Raw genomic sequence first — 21108 nt, forward strand, 5'->3', positions numbered from 1 at the left:
TTAAAAAAAAAAATGTGTCTTCCCAGATATGTGTTTGCATGGGCACGTCACAATATTGGGATATGATAATTCCTTCAAGTGCTTTTATCAAGCCATGGGACAAATTTCAGATCACTTTGTATGTTGACATATTTGAGCTTTCTGCAGACCCTGTGGTTTCCATAGTAACAAAATCACTTAGCAGTATAAGACATGTGGAAGAATATAGAAAAACAAAAAAAAAAAAAAAAGTCAATAATATCCTGGGGTAGATGTTTGCTTCTGCCATACTTCAGAAGCAAGTACAGATGACATTGACTTTATCTGGGAATATATATGTCTTTTCAGTTCTCAGGTGATACAGAAAAGAGAGATGCTAATTTAAAGTTTAAGCATTCTTAAGGGAGATGAGACTTCATGAACAGCCTTTATGGTAAACTTAACCCATCTAAACACTATTATCCACTAGTATGGCAATTTGTAAATCAATGGATGTGTAACTGATGTGATTCTGCAATCTATGTATGGGGTGAAGGTGGGAGTTCATAACCCACTTGAATCAAAGTGTCGAATATGATATGTCAAGAAATTTGTAATGTTTTGAACAACCCACAATAAAAAATTAAAAAATAAAAAAAAATAAACACTATTATCTCAGAGTAGAATTAAACACACACATACACACACATATGCATATATATGTATATATAAAAATAAATATATTCTACTTTAAAGGAGTTATAAAATTTCAAAGATCTTAATGGGAATTGACATTTTAAAAAGGAGTGACTATAATCCCTTCAGTATAGACTCTCATTGTTTGAATTTACTAAAAACTTTAAAAATTTATTCTGAATTTTATATAAATTCTTATATACTCCCTAAATTTAGTCCCATACTTCTCTTTTTGGAGATTAAGCACACAAACCTATATGGGACCAGATGTCCTGGGTTCAATTTACAGGCACCATCACTTTTAGTTGTATGAATTTGGACAAGCTGGTTCACCTTTTCTGTACCTTACATTCTTATCTATAAAATGGGGATAATAGGACTCATCAACAGTAGACTGACGGGAGGATAAAATGAGAGATTAATGCACAAATACAGCATTAAGATAGGGCTGAATTTATGGTTTATGTTCTAAAAATGCTCTTTTGTTTGCTCTCCAAGGGATTTAACTATTTTATTATTACCCGACTATCTATATATTTATGCACTTTTCTCTAAATACATTGAAATCAAGGGCTAGTTTCTATTTCACAGGCTCCTTTACAGCAAAGAGGGACATATTTCCCACAGTAGTATTCATTGGATAGTTCTTTGATTTAATGACAAATGACACTAGTATGCAAAGATAACTTTCACTAAGAAAACTGTCCCATATCTCCTGTCAAGTGTCATAAAGAATTATAAAAATATTCAGATATTTTGACCAAGCAGTCCTATTTCTCCCAAATTACTATCTAAAGGTATAATGCACAAGAAGGAAAGTGATGTAGGCTCAAGGATATTACTCACTGCCATATGACACAGTAATGCTACAGTGTGAAGGAAAGATGAATGGTTAGTAACATCTGTCCATCACTGTCATGGGAAAAAAAAGTTTTGAAGGTAAAATAAACAAAATTATGTGAAAATGTCAGCTTTCAAAATCACATTTATGGTATGGATATAATAAGATAAACATTATATGTTTATTTAGATGTAATTATAGAAGAAAATGAAAAGATTAAAATGGTTGAAACAGGAGGAAGATTATGTATGAGTATCTCTTCATTCTGATTTCCTTTAGTTTTTAAATTTTGTGCAGTTAAATAAAAATGGTACCTTCAAATGAAGGCTTACTAAAAGTAAATCTACCGTGTCCCTATTTTTCTCACTATTTCGAAAATCAACCCAAATAAAAGTCGTCTGAGAGAAAACATTCAAGAAACCAAAGAATAAGATTCTACGATCAAGTTTGTTGTTATTCTTGTTCTAAAGGCAAAACATGCAGGTCAGCAGAACTCAATCAGACATCTCTTGAAACCCATGGACTATAGTCCAACTAGATAGAATAAGGAACCAGAACAGAGCCAGTAGTAAATAAACCAGTGAATCATGGTTAAGTGGCAAATTAACCTGATCAAGGGTATTAGAGATGAAAACTAGAGCTCTCTAACATATAATCTGAATCCAGGGGATTTGGATTATAAAGCTCCAATTTTTAGAGTTGGAAGTTTCACATGCAGGCCAAAAACCTCTGGTGTTAAATAACTTTATTCTGCCTAAATATTCATGTATCTTGAGAATATAATGCTATTTTACCAAAATGTTTAATTTTGAAATTATAAAAACATTTAGAATTGTATGTAAAAATGATGAAATAAACCAAGTTAATAATTTCATTTATTACCATGTCTGAAATCTGGATATATTTTATAACTGATAGAATGTAAGCATTTTTTCTTTTCTCATATGTAAGAAATATTGGTATAAATAATGATAGTGCTTTGGACTTGATAAAAGAGTATTATTTCCATTTTATAAATAAGAAAACAACTACTTAGTGCATGAGCTGGGATTAGATCTGCAAAATTTTGGCTCCATACCTGGATTCATTTAGAAGTAAATTCTGTAGTCATTAAGGTAATCTGTTTGATACTTAAAGTATTTTTTATTTTGAAAATTTAACAAATTAGAATGTTTGTTAGATTACCCTTGTGACTTAAATTTTAAATGTGTAATTTAGTACCTGACTTATAATTTTAAGTGGAAATGCATTAAAGAATTGTGCTAATTTAGAAAATAATATCACAATATTTTTAAAAGGCAATGGATGACAATGTAGCTCAGTGGTAAAATGTTTACCTAACATTCATGGAGATTTAGGTTAAACATCAACACTGAAAAAAAAGCCAAAGTAAAACACGATGTATTGACTCTTTCTTGATTTTAATTACTGATTTATATTATTTATTTATTGGTGTGTTACTTACATTAACTCATTGATTTTTCAAAACAACCATAGTATTATGTGTTAGTTCTGTATTTCCCTAATTCTCAGCAACAAAATTAGATACTTCTTATAATCATTGTCATGTTAGTTTAATTGACTGTGGGTTTTTTCCTTTTTAGTGGTTTACAAACTAATGACATGTTATAATAAATTTGATAAATATAATATTATCCTCGTTTTATCAATAAAGAAATGTAGGCAAAGAGATTAAGTAACTTGTCCAAATTACATAGTTGGTTAGAATCAAAACAGGAATTTAAATCAAGGCAACCTGCCTCCAGGTTCAAGTCTGTGCTCCTAACCACTATGCCTTAAAATAAAAGCCACACATTGAGAACTGGAAAGTTGTGAATAATGTCATTTAATATATTTTTGCACTCCAAAATATTGGAATATGGACATACTTGGATTCTACTTGCATTCATCATACACACCATCCAAACTATTATATTCCAGTTCCTAGATGGCATACATAAAGCAAATATAAGCAAGTAGACTTTGTGCACCACCACACGGATTTACTTAGAAAACGATCTAATTTGCATGTACTCACTTACCATCTACACTAGCATCATCCACCAAAATGATTTCCTTCAGCAGAATTGCAGGTGAAGAATAGAGCACACTGTGGACAGTTCTAAGCAGTGTGGACCATGCTTCATTATGAAAAACTATTATGACGCTGGTGGTAGGCAGAGGAGGGCAGCGCTTAAACTTTTGTTCAATACATCTAGAAGAAGCCAAAAAAGTTGAAGAGCAATTAAGACTTTTATTAGTTTACTTCACAGTTATACTGTTGCTAAAATTATCATTATTTAATCTTTACCACAAAAAAAAAAAAAAGACAGCAAATACTCTCTATGGAAGATAATCTTAACGCTACATCAGTGTAAATGGATAGCAACATATTTTTACAAGCAGATTAGTCACCCAGAGATCATGTTCACTGATACAAACTACAATTTCTTATTATATGCCTCTCAACAGTATAATATTTAAAAGCAAATAACATTTTAAATAAAAAATAACATATAAAAGAAACAACATGGCCAGGGATGGTGGAGCACACCTGTAATCCTGGAGGCTCAGGAGGCCAAGGCAGGAGGATCACAAGTTCAGAGTCAGTTTCAATAAAAGCAAGGCACTAAGCAACTCAGTGAGACCCTGTCTCTAAATAAAATACAAAATAGGGCTGGGGATGTGGCTCAGTGGCTGTGTGCCCCTGAATTCCATCCTTGGTACCTCCTTCAAAAAAGAAACATGTAAAATGAAAAATCCTGGTAATTGCTCAAGTGAAAAAAAAAAAAAAATTTCCTATTTTCTTGCTGAAAGCATCCATTTTTCTTATTTGCAACTTTTTAAATTGAATACTCATTTTTAAAAGTTATTAGAAACTTTCATAAATATGTAATGTATTTCTTATTTATCAAGTTTATTTAATCACTTTAATCAACATATGAAATCAAAAGGGGAAGACAGCCTACCACAAACTAAAGATCGAACGTAGATCATCATTTGACATATGCTTAACACCATTTCCTATGTGTTTTAGAGATTTTGCTCCAATAATGTACTCTACTTTTGCATGTAAAAATTTTCTTTTAACAGGACATATTTAGGAGTTTAAAATAAAGACCTAAATTCGTTTTATAAGTCCATTTTATAAGACAGTGCTTCTGTCTACAATGTGATAGGCAAAGGGAGAAAAATCCCAAGTAATTCTGATTAGTGGTGTTATCCATTAGCTAACAACCTCAGTTATATATGGATTTTGAATTCATTTTAATAACAATGATTTCCTCAGAAAAAATAATCTTTATTTAAGTCACTGGGTGTGAGTGGCCATGTTCAGCCTCCAGCCTTTGAGATGGAAGTGGGGATCAATCACAGCAGCTAGCCCGCTGAAGTGAGGTGAAGTTAAAGTGACTAACATACGGGAGGAGGGCTTCAAAACACTGGCACATAAAACAAACCATGTGTGGACTGTGGCAAAGATAAACAAAGCAACTGCATCTTTAAAGTCACTTAAATACCAAATGTGGCTGTACAATTTTGGACAACAGACTATAAAATCCTCCTACCCAGTCAAATCCTCCCACACTAGGAATACAGTGTGTGAACTCAAGCAAACACTGCTGCTCAAAACCAAAGATAAGGAAGTAAACCATTCACTCTTGGAGATAAGAGCCCAACACACTTCATTTGCTTTCCAGGGCCATTGAAGGATAGGGGGGCACTGTAGCCTCCAGCCTGACAGTGGAGGCCTGGGAAAGCCACCCTAAAAGGATCCACACATTATCTCATTAGTGACTTTAGAACCATACCTGAGTGAGAATGTCTTTAGCCTTTTCTAAGAGCAGTTCCACAGAGTGGGATGTTTATAGTGATAAGAAAGGAATTAGGTTGGGAGTGAAATACAAAGAGGAGGTGTCAACAGCACTGAAGAGGAAAAGGAGAGAGTGGTGCCGAGTGAAAGTGGTTTGGCTCTCTAGAGCTTCCACGATTTCAAAGCGCCACACAAGCGCATGGTCAGAAGTAAAGCACCACATTTTTCCTCATTTGTTAGAGTAAAAGCAAGGTATTTATTCTGAGTTGAATTTTGAATAAACTACCAATTACAAATAAAGTTCAAAAACAAACCATATATTCTCTTGAATAATAATTACACAGAAATAAATGACTAAATATGAGCTCATATTTTAACACATAAAGGTTTATAAACCCACATAAACAATAAACAAAAATCCTGAAAAACTCCATGAAATAGTATTTTATTTTTTAAGGAAGAAGAAGGAAAAGAAGCACTTCATGATTTATTGTCTTATAAACATTTTAGAGAGAGAGAGAGTAAAATTTAGGGATTAATTTTTTTTCCCTAACTTTATTTGCCATGCAGTTAGTTAGTTAATACAACATTAATCAAGTATTATAAAAAACTGAAGATATAAAGTATAAATGTGCACAAACATTCACACCAATAAAATGTTATTACTTTATCTTACAAGGATTTTCTTTGGTTTAAGCTAGGGATTTATTTGCTTAACTGATAACTACTAATATTAGTTAGAAGTTAAAAATAAGGCAGAGCAGCCAGAGTAAAGCATCATGTTTTACCATTAATACAAATGATAAAATTCCACAGTGTGATTTTACAAACTCTATTCAGTTTGAAACAATTTATGTTAGATTCATCCTTTAAAAATCATTTCACATGTTATTTAAAATAGTGCAAAAAATAATTTATCAAAGTGACTACATTTTTCTAGTTAACCATTAGAAAAATTGGGCATATAGAAACTTGGTTAAATTAGTCACATGATTATCCATATTAATAAAGACTAGATCTATATGTGGAATGAGAATGGAAAATACCTTCCTTATGGATATAGGTGACTTTCAAATTAAGAAACAATTAAATCTTCACCATCACCACAAAATCCTTTCCAAAGTAATAAATAAACAAACCTTTAATTATAACCAAAAAATAAAATGCTCTTAATGTGCTTAGTTGCTTTTTACTCACTTAACAATTAATAGTGACAAACATTACTATAGCCTCGTAAGACTACAACAAAAAAAGCTCATCTTGAGCTGATATTGACATTTCAAAGAATAAAAATCATGCTTATTGATTTTTAGTATGGACTGCTTTTTGGTCAAGAACTCTCTCCAAATCAGTAAAATGTAATACTGCATTTGAATCTATTGAGAAAGGAGCTACGCATATTATAACAAAATATTTTACAGTCATTCATTTGTTTCTTTTCACATTCTTTTCAAAATGAATCATTTCACCTTGGATCACACAGATTACCACAAAGTGACAGAAGCCTAATCTATACAAATTCAACATTAAGGGACTCCTATAGTTGATGCAGGTTATCAACATTACAAATCTAGAAAAACCCGAATGAAGCAATAAACCAGCCCACAAAAGTCCTTTTCTTTCTTTCTTTTTTTTAAAGAGAGAGAGAGAGAGAGAGAATTTTAATATTTATTTTTTTTAGTTCTCAGCGGACACAACATCTTTGTATGTGGTGCTGAGGATCGAACCCGGGCCGCACGCATGCCAGGCGAGCGCGCTACCGCTTGAGCCACATCCCCAGCCCAAAAGTCCTTTTCTTTCAGGTTCACAACCAAAAATAATCTGTTATAACAGGAAAGCAAAATAGGTGGCCGTTGCTTGATTGCTATTTGCCAATCAAGTATTCTCAAAAATTCATTTTGGCCTTTGCAATTAAAATATCAAATTTGAATATACTGATAACAAAACTAAGGACACAGAGAAAGCACACTAGGTCCCAGAGAGAAATTTTAATCAAAATATCCTATGCTTGAGAAAAACTTGTAAACAAAGTGACTGAATGAGTTTTGCCCTCTTAGTATCTAAAGAAAAACAACCCTATAGATATGAGAACTTTAAAAAATTATGGACAAAGATTTTTACTAATAATTGTTAAAATAACTTCATTAAGAGAAAGCATACCAAAAAATGGGCATTCTGAAACCTAGTTAAACATTCAAAGCAGCCATGAAGTCTGAGGTTTAGTTTATAAATCCATAAAATATTATCTAGTAGCTACAAAATCTTGGCACATTTTTAAAAAATTTCTTTTCTATAGCAGCACACAGAGAAGTGAACAAACTTTCTCAACCTCCTACATTTTCTATAAAAACTGTCCAATATTTCCTTCTAAATAGATATGGAAATCACAGCATTTAAGAATGAAGGATTTCCTTGTGTAAAGAAGTCAGATCTAGAATTCTGCTTCTAATTTAAAAGCTAATAACTTTTCATGTCTGTACTATGTACCAAGCTGAGATATGGGTAGCTATCCTTAATAGTTATAAACAAAAAAAAAATGAAAGATTAAAAAAACAGTATTTGCTGATTTCCCACCTCAGAGTGGCTAAAGAATAAGCAAATGCCTTAGCTAATGCCTCTCCCCTTCAAACCCTCGTAATAAAGAGTAAATAATGAATAGTCTTCAACATACTCAGGAGGTCGGGTGTCAGGTCCAAGATCTCGGTGTAAAGAAATCCTGTCACTTGCAAAAGCATTAAAACAGTGTTTTACTTCCCCACGTTCTTTTTCCTTTTGCTCTTCAATACTTAAATTGGTTGTCTTGAATGCTTTGCCAGAAGCACCAGGTGCGTTAGAATCTTGTGGTGGGCGGTCAAGAGCAGGTTTCAATTCTGCTGCTGTATAATATCCTTGCAAACAGGGTCTCTCACCAACATCAATGTTTTGCCTGACAGGTGCTCCTATTTGCATTTTTGGCATTGCATCTTTAATATTGTTTACAGCTTCTAGCATTAAATCAAACACCTTGTTCTTGTTTTTCATATTTCTTTCCATCCTTGATTCTTCTTTGGAATATTGAACACTTACTTCTCTTTGCATTAAAATCAAAACTATTAAAAAGAAAAAAATTACTGCACCAAGCTTCCAGAACTTTTTATGGTAATGTCTTTTAAAATGTAATTTTACTAGTCGTTTTAGGTGAGCCATTCTGACATTAAATGCTTGTTGCTTGACAAATAATAGCTATTGTTTCCTCTGTTACTTATATTTTTTATCATAGATTTGCTGGCAAGAAGGTTTCTTTAAATGGTAAAACCTATAAATAGAAATGATAGATGTTATTAGTAGCTATTCATTCCTTATAGGCATAGTACAATTTATTCATTCAAACAACTGAACTGAAGCTACAAACAATGTACTCTATGGTTAACAAGAATACAAAGATATTCTGCCCTCAATCAAATTACACTTTTGAAAGAGAACAATTGTTATAATTAGCTACAATTCATTGGAGCTGAAAAACATTAAGAATTTCTCTCTGGAAAAAAAAAATTATATTTTTTGTTAACTCTGGTGGTAACATCTACTATATTATTTGCGTAAGATTATTTTTTACAAATATATTTTAAGTTTTATTTTAAAAGAACATATTAAGCAGATAACCAAGAAGTCAAAGAGCTTCATTAAGGAATTCTAGGAGGGGAGAATCCATAGAAAAGCAAGGTATACTGACAGCTCCTAACAGGCATCTGATACCTATAATGGCTTCATTTTATACAGCTTGCCCTTAACCTTCGAACTCCAACTAGCCAAAGTAATGCAGCATCTTTGACAATAATTAAGTTGGTATTCTCATAGATTTGTTCACCTGATAGTATTTGTGAATCCTGACATTCCCTGTAAGGGTAAGAAAATTAAGAATATTTAATTTCATTGTTACATAACAGCTATTTTCAATACCTCATACAAATACAAAATCTAATAGCAAAAAGAAAATACACTATCTTCACTTGAAGGTCTCCAGGATTCCAAAGGCAGAATATGGATTGATGGAATACTGCCTGCAGTTGATTGTAAAAACATGGTTACAAGTTTGCTAAACCCTTGTATGAACCACCACAAGCAAAAGAAGGAAAGGAAATAGAACAATGATGACAGACTGAATCACAGTGAAGGTTGATTTTCCTCACAATGTTTAAAAAAATGAAATGTGAAGGAATTTCAGTCACTTGCATACTATATGCACAATTATATCCAGTAAGTTAATTTTCAGGAGAAAGGGAAGGGAAAATACCTGTTGTCCCTAAAGCCTAAACATATTTCAAAGGAAGTGTTCTTTTTTAAAAAGTTTTATTTAGTTTTAGATGGACACAATTTCTTTATTTTATTTATTTTTATGCGGTGCTGAGGAATGAACCCAGTACCTCATGCATAAGAGGTAAGTGCTCTACCACTGAGCCACAACCCCAATCCTAAGGAAACGTTCTTTACAGCAGTGCAAACTAACTTTGACACTATTCATCTTCTTTTCTAAAGTTATAACTAAATTTAAAATAAGAAAATCAAGTTCTAAAATGAATTCCTCTGACCTTTGGCAAGAAATTTTAAGATGAATGTACAAAATAGGATGAACTTAGTTCTATATACTATTTCTAATTGTACTGCCTATGTATGTTCTTTTCACTATGGAATTAAAACTTTGACTTCTAAAGATGCCTGAAATTTTGATGTATATTTCTGGTAAAAGTGATATGCCAATGTTTCTGAGCTTCAATTGCTTTAAGAACTTTATGTGAAGAATCGAGTGACTTGTTAAATTTTTCTTTTTTTTTTTTTCCTGTGTTTGAAAACTTCATATAAGGAGCTGCAGAACCACACAATTATATTTATGTAATTTCTTAAGAATCAAATGTTGTTCTAGGCTGTGGCTACAAAACTAAAGATAGCCCATAGGTTCAAGAAACAGAGACTGATATGAAACACAGCAAGTCAACAGGCAATCACAAACCAGGGGCATATGAGCTGAGAACGTAGTCTGTGAAAGCAACACGGAGGGCTGAGAAATGTTATGGAAAATTTCCCAGGGATGATAATGTTGAATAGACTCTTGAAAAGTAAACAAATTTTAGGTAAGTGAACAAAAAGGTGAAGTGAAAAGGAATGAAAGATGTAAAGTCACTGAAGCCAGAAAAGACATGATCAGTCCCTTAGGTTAGCAGTAGTGGAAATCAGAGGTGGGAAATGGCAGGAGATGAGGCTCAGAGGTCAGGTAAAGAGGAGTTCATGGAGAACCTGGTACATCTTCTAGTGACTCTGGAATGCACCATATATTTTTTAGATGGATGAAATAAAAATAATTGAATGAATTTTAAGAAGAGATTATAATCAAATTTAGGCTCTAGAAAAATTATAAAGTTTTTCAGTTTCAGTAAAGGTGGTACTGGAGAGATAAGGAGCACCAGAAGGTAGAAAGGAAGAGCAGGAAATGGAATTAAATAATCCGACTTGTTGAGAGAATGGGAAGAAGAGGAGATGAATGGGTAAAGTGACAAAATTAACAAATGCGGGAATTGCTCAAAATCTGCCCTCAGGAGTCTCAGAAAAAGCCATTTATGGAGAGGGCAAAGAACCCCGGAACTAGCTAGGTGATGAGAAAAACTGCTGGCTGCTGGAGTCTGAGAGGCTGTCCTCTGCAGGACTCAAGTGCACTTTTCTTGTGCAGCTGGGAGCAAGATGGCTCTGACTTTCTGGAATTGAAGGTTAGGGAGCCAGCTCCCTGGGCAACAACCAATCTAGTGGAACCTCCAGTGTGCACATGTGTGGATCTGGGAAGAATGTCTGGCAAGCAGTGACCTGGGCTGTGGAGCAGGTCCATAATGTCAGTGGCTCCAGGACACACTACCACTGCCCAAATCCAACTGTGGAGAAAATACAGAGGGTGAAGCTTGCCATCTTCAGAGGAAGCCATGCCCTGCAGGTACCCAGCACTGGAGAAAACCATGTGAGGACTGGAGCAAGGGAGGAAAAATATGCCCAGAAAGAGCCTGACAAGTGAGTATCTCTGAAATTAGAAAGAAAACCCGTCTTTAACCCTCGGTGTTCCTTCAGTATCCTCTGCTGACAGGATTTAACATGCCAGTTGGCATAGGAAAAATATTTACAAGGTCCAGCTTCCTTACTGCGGAACAGGCCAACAACTTGAAGACAGAAACAACAGATTGATAAGCAGCATAATCTACCCTAACTATTCAGCTTCACTGATCCACCCCAGGGGCTCAATGCTGTTCATTCAAGATGAGGAACCCAGTAGAAGTCAGGACACATTAGAAAAGTCAAATGTTGCTGAGCACGTGCACACCTAGCCTCCATTCCTGCCACTAAGGCCACTGTGCATAGATGCAGTGAACACACTCTCAGGTAGCTGGGAAGGGAGTCTGACCAACATCCTGAGTGTGCCATTTTGTCAACTTGATTAAGAGCCTTCTCTCCAGTAAAAATCCTTTGGTGGGCATTACAATAGGACACAAATTTTTTCAGGGTCTGCACATTTTGAAAGGCCACACTATCTAACCTCAAACTTCCCTGTCACTAGTCTTCCAGTCAAGGCCCTGACCATATAAATCAGTAGCAACTGCCCATCAACCAATATAGATTAATACTGTGGACCATCTCTCATTTCAGGCACAGTGGACAAACATATCTACTATTCAAATTTCTGCCTATTGAGGGAATTTTCTATCTCTACTGTACTTCACAATTGCCCATGCATAAGACTATATATAGTTCCGCAGCTCTCCACTCTTAAGCAGTATGAAAATATGATGTAGACTCATCTGTAAATCAGGCTTGAGGTTTTTTTCCTCTATCAATGAGTTTAAGTAAATACCAAGAAGCCTTCAACATGGGTTGAAGGAAACAAGGTGCTATAATTTGGCTAAATATCCCCCAAAGGTCCATAAGTTAAAGACAGTCCACGTATGATGGCACTATTCAGAGGAGGTGTAATATTTAATAGGTAGGACCTGGAGGGAGGTCTTCTGGACAGTGGGGGCATGCCCTTGAAGGACTCCATCTCCTTCCTCTTTCTCTCTCATACCCCAGCCACGAGTAGAACAATTTTGCCACACACTGTCCCCATGAAGTGCTCCCTCAACACAGACCCAAAAGCAGTGGAGCCAACCAATTATGGACTGAAATCTCCCAGAATGTGAGCCAAATTAAACCTTCTCTTTATCCAAGATAATTATCCTAGGTATTTGTCACAGTAATGGAAAACTGATGATCACACAAGGCAATGCAACAGGAAGTTGTTTTTGAAGGATCTGGAGTCACTTGGACATGCACTTTCCAGATCTTCCCAGGCTCTGTCTCATATGCCATTTTCACCTGATGATAGATGGCGGCTGTCCATAGCTAACCTACAGCTAACTAGGCCAGACAACACCCAGTTAATGATAGGAAGCTCAGTCCACCTGACAACCCATGGTTATGCATTTACTACCTACCTAGTAGCAAGCCAGAGGTTGTTTGTCAAAGGGTAAACATTTATCTGGAGATGAAATATGTTTGCTTCAGAATCCTACAGATGTTTACTCTGATGCTGGTCTTGGTGCTCTCCAAAGCCTCCATTCCACCCAGCGTGCCTATTTGCTTCAGAGACTAAGAGAATCTTGGATGGGTTAGCCTCAAAAGCCAAAGTGGTGGTATAGCTTGCACTGTGTACTGGACTTTCTGTCTAGCTTTCTTTTGCTCTGATCATAATTTGAAACTGGAAGCCTAATGAGTTCTCTGTAGGTAGGTGATGAAGTAACATATTCAAATGTGGTCTATGATCTTTCCAAAATCCATAAAAGACCTATCAGGTATAGTGACCACTGAATGCCTAGAAATGTTAGTGAAATGCTATGCCTCTAAATTTTTGTGGGAATAATCTATCACCCTCTAGTTCTCAGGTGCTTTACTAGACATCTAAAGGACTTGCTATTCTCTGCTTATCAGATCCAATCAAGATGACATCATTCACACAGTGAGACACTGTGAAAATTGGTGGGATGTTAGGGTGATTAAGATCTCGAGAACTGGAGAACTGACCTAGCCCTCAGGCAAGCCTGTGAAGGTGTACAAATTGCTGTTGGTGGTCCTTTTAAGTTAGCATAGAGAAAAAGGTTATTAGTCAAACCCATAATTACATACAAAATTCCAGGGGTTGTGTAATTTGATAAAGGCACTACAGTTGGGTTAGCAGCCACATTTGGAGTTGCTCAATGATTAGCTTTATGATAGTCTACAGTTTCTAAGATCCACTAAACCTCTGTACAAGCCAAATGGGAGTGTGATAGATACCACAAAGCAGATTTCTATGACTGATGCCCTCCATCAATCTAAACAATTTCCTCCGGGCTATGGTATTACTTCTAATTTGTTATTTTAGAAAGGAGGGCAGGTTCTAAGGTCCTCACTTGAATTAGTATAGAGATTTTGCCAGTTATCCAGTAAGTTCCATTAAGGAACTGAGGAAATAAGCACAGGGCGGATTTGCTGACTACCTGGGCCCACTGTGAGTCCAACTCCATCTACTGCTTGACTGCTGTTGGTTTTCACTTTAATATTTTGGTTCCCTAGGAATTGATATGAAAAGTCAGAGTATTTCCTTTTCTCCAAAGCATAGATGCTAGTAGATAGTTGTTGGTCCATTTGGAGAAGAGTGCTGGGTCTGTGAGTTGACGTAGATCTAGAACTATGTGAGGCTGACTCTTAGCTATAACAACTTCAATTTTTTCTTTTGCAACCAGAGATAGTAAGAGTTTCTGCTGTTAGATAAGTGATACTCTAATTACTGTTTATTTTATTTTATTCATTAGTTACCACTATGATTCTGTGAAAGCCAGTATCTTGGCTACCAGAATCACCTAGAGGCTGGTGCCCTCTGATAGTTCTATGTTCTTGCTTTCCATTTTAAAAGATGTACCTACTCTATCATTGATGGTTAAATGCTTGCTGCCACTTGTCTTCTGCTACTATGGGATCCCATTATCTCCACTGAAATCAGGAAGGCAATTTCAATGACCTACAAAGGAAAGCAACGGCATTTTTTTTTAAACAGATGTAAAGACTCCCTTGCTAATGTATTTCTCAAAATCTTAGTGAAAGGTTTGTCCACTGGTCCTTTTTTATGGAATGTTATTTGAGGGTGGGCATTCAGGCTACACTAAACAAATCCAATCAAACATTCCTTTTTTTTGAAGGAATAAAAAAACTCATAAGTAGAAGACAATTTCTGTCCATTAATTCTCCCTTTGAAGCCCCAAGTATATTAAAGAATGAGGAAGTGGGAGAGCAAAGGAATAGGAGCTCAATCATTGTTAATTCACAAGCACCTTCCTACAGGTTTACCTACCACTCATTTAGTAGATACACATCCTGGACACCTCTCAATTTCCAATACCTTGTAGAAAAAGTGTCTGTAAACTTTCCATAAAGAGCCAGTCAGCAAATTATTTTTTGCTTGCAGGCCATTTGGTGTCTATTACAACTATTCATTTCTATAGTTGTAGGGCAAAAAAAAAAAAAAAAAAAAAAAAAGACAATATAAAAATGAATGGCCATAGTTGTATTCCAAATAAACTTTGCTTACAAAAACAAGTGTCTCTGGAATTTTTCCCAAGGGCTGTAAAATTCCCAATCCCTGCTCTAGAAATTCTAAGATTTAAACTTCAACACTTTTAAATTTCCCTGTCCTTACCACCACTTCCCTATTATTGCTACCTCCCTAGATGTAAAACAATAAAAGTAAACATTGCACAAATCATCTACAACATCAAATTATTTTTGCTAAACATAAAAACAGTGCCAACCTTAAAGCTTAGGCTGTAAATGTGCCTAATTTTAAATATAAACTATTCCTTTACTTTTCCAACCACCCCCGAAATTTCTACATTGCCCACTCTTCACAGTTAAAGTATGAAAAGTCTCCTTTGATGTACAGGTTTAAGTTGCAAGTAAACCAGTCTCTGTCTAAAATTTAACTCTTCTTTAAGCAGTTAACCTCAAGCAGGGTAATTTTCCTTAGAACCATGCATCATCAAATACCAGAAACAGGGAGGCCTATTACAAATATGTCAAATGCCTAGTTCCAAACAAAAAGGAAGGATTACCTAATTGCACATGACTTATACTTCTCAGGCAAAGGAGAGAGGCACTGGTGGATTTTAAGCAAGGTGAAGACTTAATCCAAAGGGATATTTAGAATGATTATATTCTTGAAGTTGTACTGAATATGGATTTGAGTATGGGGTGCAGATAGGGGACTGGAGGCAAAAATGAGTATTAAAAGTAACCTGGGAAAGAGATGGGTAAAAGGGATATGGAGGCTTAGAAAAGGGATTTGGGAGGTAGAGTTAGTTGAACTCAGCAAATCAATTAATGTCGGGGCTGGGGAGGTTGCTAGGTTATGATGTGTGTACAGGAAGTATTCTTGACTTGTTATAAAGGACTTACTAATGCAGTGCTCTCTGTCTGGAAGAAAAACTGAGTATCAGAGGGCAACAGTGAAAGAAAGACTTATGTTTTTCATCTGAAATCTGAACCCTATGAATAGAAAAACTACTAAATAAATAAATAAATAAGAGAGGAAAATGTGTAAAGGTAGGAAAAAGATTTTTAATGCATTTGATATTTTGAATTTTTTAATTCCATTTCTCAGGAAGCCAGTGGAAGATGTACTGCATCCAAATGAGGGAGTGATTAAATAAGAAGTCATAGTGTCTATGGAATGAGAGTCCATCAGAGATGTCAGCAAAGGGAAACACAAGAAGCTATGGAACAGGCCTAGAAAGCAGCAGTCCAAATTAAAACAAGAGAATGGAGAGCTTCAAGAAGGGACCAATAGGGCTGTGGATGTGGCTCAAGCGGTAGCGCGCTCGCCTCGCATGCGTGCGGCCCGGGTTGGATCCTCAGCACCACATACAAACAAAGATGTTGTGTCTGCCGAAAACTAAAAAATAAAATATTAAAATTCTCTCTCTCTCTCTCTCTCTCTCTCTCGCTCTCGCTCTCTCTCCCCTCTCTCTTTAAAAAAAAAAAAAAAAGAAGGGACCAATAAATCTGAAAGGGTACACTATGTGGGAAATGAAACTGACATGTTAGACTACATAGAAATATATATGCCAATAAACATATGGGAAAATTAGGCAATTAATTTTTCTTAAATTAGTTAGTTATTAACTCACAGTGGTATGCACCATGCACCATTAGTCCCAGCTACTTGAGAGGCTGAGGCTGGAGGATCATTTGAGCCCCAGACTTTTAGATGAGCCTGAGCAACATAATGAAATATGCCTCCAAAAAGACAAACAAACAAAATAAAAATTCTTCAAGTAAATAATCATATGCACAATGTGCTTATTTGGCTCTGTAGCAAACAATATTTATGTAATCATAATAAATAAATATTAATATGCAAACCAAAGAATGTAAGAATGATATTGATTGAGAAAGGGAGACAGAGGTGTGTGTGTAAAAGAGATAAATATTTATCTACTTGAATGTGAAGTCAGTAGACAATGCCAAATATTGATGCATTAAGAAACAGCAATATAAGCATATTATTTCAAAAGGTAAATACTGGAAGAAACATCTAAAAGGGTGAGAGTCATTGCTTTTAAGCAATGTTACTGGGGAAATGGAAGAGGAGGAACTGAATCATTGCTGTTGTAAATCTTTCAATAATTCTATTTAACTTTATTTGCATTACTTTATTTACAAGTAGGATAGAAGTGCAGGATTTTGAATCAGACTAGCTTGGATTTGAATTGTAGCCCCAAGATTTCAACAACCTTATCGATGGAAGCAAATTATTTAATCTCTCAATTTTCTATCTCTAAAATAGGGAGAAAAATAATAGAGGTTGCTTTGAAGATTAAATGCTTTAACTCATTTAATTTGCTTAAAATATTCCTGGTATATAGTGCACATTGTAAATAGTAAACAAAAAATCAATACTTATTATGGTGATAAATATGAACACTGGATAAAAATACAAAGTCACTAATAACAAAAATCTATTTTTTAAAAAAATATAAACTATAAAGTCTACCCCATTGTGAGGAAATTTTAATTTTTAAAGGTTAATAAGCAGCACTTTATTTCTTTATGCTATAGTCTTCACTCTACTCTAGGTTAGGATTGGAGGCAGTTGAAAAATTCCAGTTATAATTAGTGCTAAAAAAGGAGATCAAATGGGAATGTGAAGGCTGAGTATTAGCTGGATAGGACAAAATGGAAGAGAAATATATATTACAGGGTAGAGAAAGACACTGCAAAGACCTGTAGGCAAGAGGAACATGGCAATAAAACCCAAACTGTTAGAGGCAGAGCACAGTAATGAGGAGAGTCATGTGTGCTGGGCAACCACTGAATCACGCCCAACCTTTACACCATGTTAAGGAGTTACCTTATTCTAAGGGCCAAGAAGGGCTTTAAGCAGGGGGTCATCATGACCAAATACTTTGAAAAATATCACTCTGGATGTCAGTGGAAGGAATCAACTCAAAAGAAGCCAGAAAGAGTTCTGATAGGCAAATAGGGAGGCCACTACAATACTCTATTGCAAGAGATGATAGTAGTGTTAGGAACAGAGAACAGTGGACAAATTTGAGAACCATTTATTTAGAAGGTAAAATCAACAGAGCTTGGCAAAGGACAAGTCAGGGATTTGAAAGACAACTAACTTTAGGGAATTTTTTGCCCTGTTTTATTTGGGGAGTTTGTTTTTATTGTTGTTGTTTTCTTTTGGTTTAGTCTAATAAAATTCTTTAAGTAAAAGTTACTCTCTTTTAGATCCTCACTCTGAGTAATGTTCTCAACTGTGCAATACACACATATAAACAAAACCTGCAAGATACTTCAATCATAATTAACATTTCACTTCTAAATGGGAAAAACCAGGTCTTAGAACTAACCAAATTGACACCCCAAAATAACATGGAATTCAGAGGAATGAGATGTGAGTAGAGCAATATAAATTAAATACACTAAGTACAATAAAAAATGTTTCCTATTCCCCAATTTCTTTGGTCACTTCTCGATGTCTCTCTGACACTTTTTTTTTATGCTGAGGATAAAACACACCATTGTTCATGCTGTCAATTTTACTCACTTTCTTACTTCACATTAGGCTTAAAGAAAACCTGCATGCTTTGCAAATAATTTGAAAGATGTGATGTGTGTATGCATGTGTGTGTTTGTATACAGAGACCGGTGTGGAAACAGTCTCTGTCTCTCTCTCTCTCTCTCTCTCTCTCTCTCTCTCTCTATATATATATATATATATATATATATATATATATATATATATATACACACACACACACACACACACATACATACATACACACACACATCATATATCACATGTAAAATGCATGTGTACGGAGGTATAGGAAGGTTGTGCAATTTTCTAAAGAAGGCAAGACGTCAGTTGAGTCTTTAGGACTATTAAGAGTTATAGGGAAGCAAAAGAAAAGGTACTCTCAGCAGGGAAGAGTACAAAAGAAAAGCACAGGAAGAACAATAAACTCTTTTGGTGTGATATAAAAGTTTGTTTTATGAAATATAAATCCAGAAGTAAACAAGGGTCAGATTCTGTGGGAACACTTGAGGGCCACAGGTTCTATCTGGTGAGTTATGGAAAGTTGCTGAATGACTTCACACTGAAGAGACAATAGTTCTAATTTATATTATGGTACCCTAGCCCTAGTAATGAGTTGAGAAGACCCCAAATTGGGGAGAAGTGTTGTCAGGAATTTGTGATGGGGTGGGAAGGTATAAAATTTAAAGGGATTCAGTGATCTGATGATTGCTATCTTAGTCTGTTCAGGCTGGCTATAACAAAACACTCTGGACTATCTAATTTATAGATAGAAATTTATTGCTCACAATCTTGAGCAGGGGGAGTCCAAAACCAAGGTACAATCAGATTCAATGTGTGGTGAGGACACAGTCCTCATAGATGGCATCTCTCACATATGCTCACATAGTGGAGAAGCCAAAAGCTAATGAACTCCCTGAGGCCTCTTATAAATGTACTAATCACATTCTCCAGGGCAGAATCCTGATGACCTATCACCTCTCAATACCAAAGGCTCTCACCTCTTAATACCAACGCAGTCAGGGCAAATTTCAACATACAAATTTTGGAGGGACACAAATATTCAGACCATAGCCATTGTGAAGTTAATAAAAGAGCATTTATATGACCACTGAATTTCTGGCACAACACCTGGAGAGTGGTTCATATCCATAATCTATTCCACCAAATCCATCGAGCCAAATATGTTTCAAATTCCAGAACTTTTTAGATGCTAGAAAGGTGATAGCATTCATACCCAATATAACAGTATACTTCAGAAAGTCCTGGGGCAGTATTATACAATCAAACTCAGTACTAATAGTACCAAGTGCAGTAGATAATCTCCTGACAGTTCACCCTTGGTTTTCTGCAAATGAACTGAATTTTTGCTAACAAATGAGTCACATTAAATTTTTCGATTTTTGGAGGCTGATTGTGGAATTGTGGACAGGACATGGTAAATGAATTAATACATGTGGACAGAAATCAGGAACTGAAATAGGTGTAATGAAGGTCTTGGTTTACAAGTATACAGTCTCCAGTTATTATTAAAGGTATCATATGAATAAGCAAATTAGACATTTTGAAATTTAAACAAATACAGGGAAAAGGTATACCCGGGGAAACAGTTTATTTAGTACCAGAAATATAAGCCCAATTCTGAGAATGACTTAAGGAAATTTCATCTAATTGTCCATAATCACTAATGACCTATAATCTAGGATCTACTTGTCTTTGCTTTGCCACTTTGGTCTCTTGCCATTACTGGAATTGATTTGAATTCAATGTTGCCATTGACAGTACATTAATTATAATAAAATTACCCAAATTGTATAATATTAATTACTCTGATAATGACTGATACATAATTGGACCCCTTTCTTCTCAATCACTTTTAGATCCATAAAAGAACTGTCATTCCAAATGTATTTTTATGCTTTATGGACCTGAGAACATCTGAAGATAATACAGGTATCAACCATTTCCAAAATATTAAATATGGTAACATTCTTTAGCAGAAAAATTATTTTCACTACAAATGTGAAGGGAGGCTAAAACAGAAATCATTTATGAAAGACTAATTATCCAACCAGAGCTTCTAAGACTATATCATGGCAAATCTCTTAGATATCTAAAATAATCTCTCAACTAGCCCTTTTTGGGGGAGAGGGTGTGATTCCTATCATTTGTTTCTTATATCTATTTCATAATAAAAGATAAAGATAAAAAATATTAATAGAATTTAAAAAAACAATAAACTGGGCTACGTTTTTTTCAGACTCTACCCATAACTCTAAATCAACCATTAAACTTAGAATTAAAATAAAGTTGGGCAAAATTATTTTTCTGTCTAAAACTTCAACTTGATAATTGTTACTATCAAAATCCACTCAGAAAAACATTTCTAGTTTTTTTCTGTTCCCACATACAATGCTGCATGATGAAAACCCATTTAAAATACAATAATGTTCAATGAGATTTCATGCAGTCCCTAATATTTGAGAGATTTAATCGAGCATCCAGATCCTAGTGCCTCAAGTCCTCCAAGAAATGTTTAACTATTAGAATTATTAGAATTATAGTTTGATTATATGAAAAAATAGTTTAATTTGAATGTGTGTGTGTGTGAGAGAGAGAGAGAGAGAGAGAGAGAGAGAGACAGAGAGAGAGAGAGAGAGAGAGAGAGAGAGAGAG

The 21108-nt window shown here is 35.0% G+C and overlaps 2 protein-coding genes across 8 annotated transcripts in view; both read right to left on the reverse strand.

Annotated features, from left to right (window-relative positions):
* The window catches only part of LOC107136895 (sodium channel protein type 1 subunit alpha), a 939664-nt gene that overhangs the window by 601875 nt on the left and 316681 nt on the right, over positions 1–21108 (reverse strand). The window lies entirely within an intron of this gene.
* The window catches only part of Galnt3 (polypeptide N-acetylgalactosaminyltransferase 3), a 37711-nt gene that overhangs the window by 12891 nt on the left and 3712 nt on the right, over positions 1–21108 (reverse strand). For 2 of the 3 annotated variants that reach the window (XM_048812413.1, XM_015479264.2), the window contains exons 2-3: positions 7978–8601; positions 3538–3710 (exon numbers count right to left, since the gene is read on the reverse strand). In XM_048812413.1, coding sequence (XP_048668370.1) covers positions 3538–3710; positions 7978–8492 — 688 coding nt within the window. In that variant the 5' untranslated portion in view covers positions 8493–8601. Of the gene's footprint in view, positions 1–3537; positions 3711–7977; positions 8602–9153; positions 9183–21108 lie in introns of all 3 variants that reach the window. The other variant, XM_048812412.1, reaches the window with a different exon arrangement.

The sequence above is a fragment of the Marmota marmota genome, unplaced genomic scaffold (assembly GCF_001458135.2).
Source record: "Marmota marmota marmota unplaced genomic scaffold, marMar, whole genome shotgun sequence".
Lineage (NCBI taxonomy): Eukaryota > Metazoa > Chordata > Mammalia > Rodentia > Sciuridae > Marmota > Marmota marmota.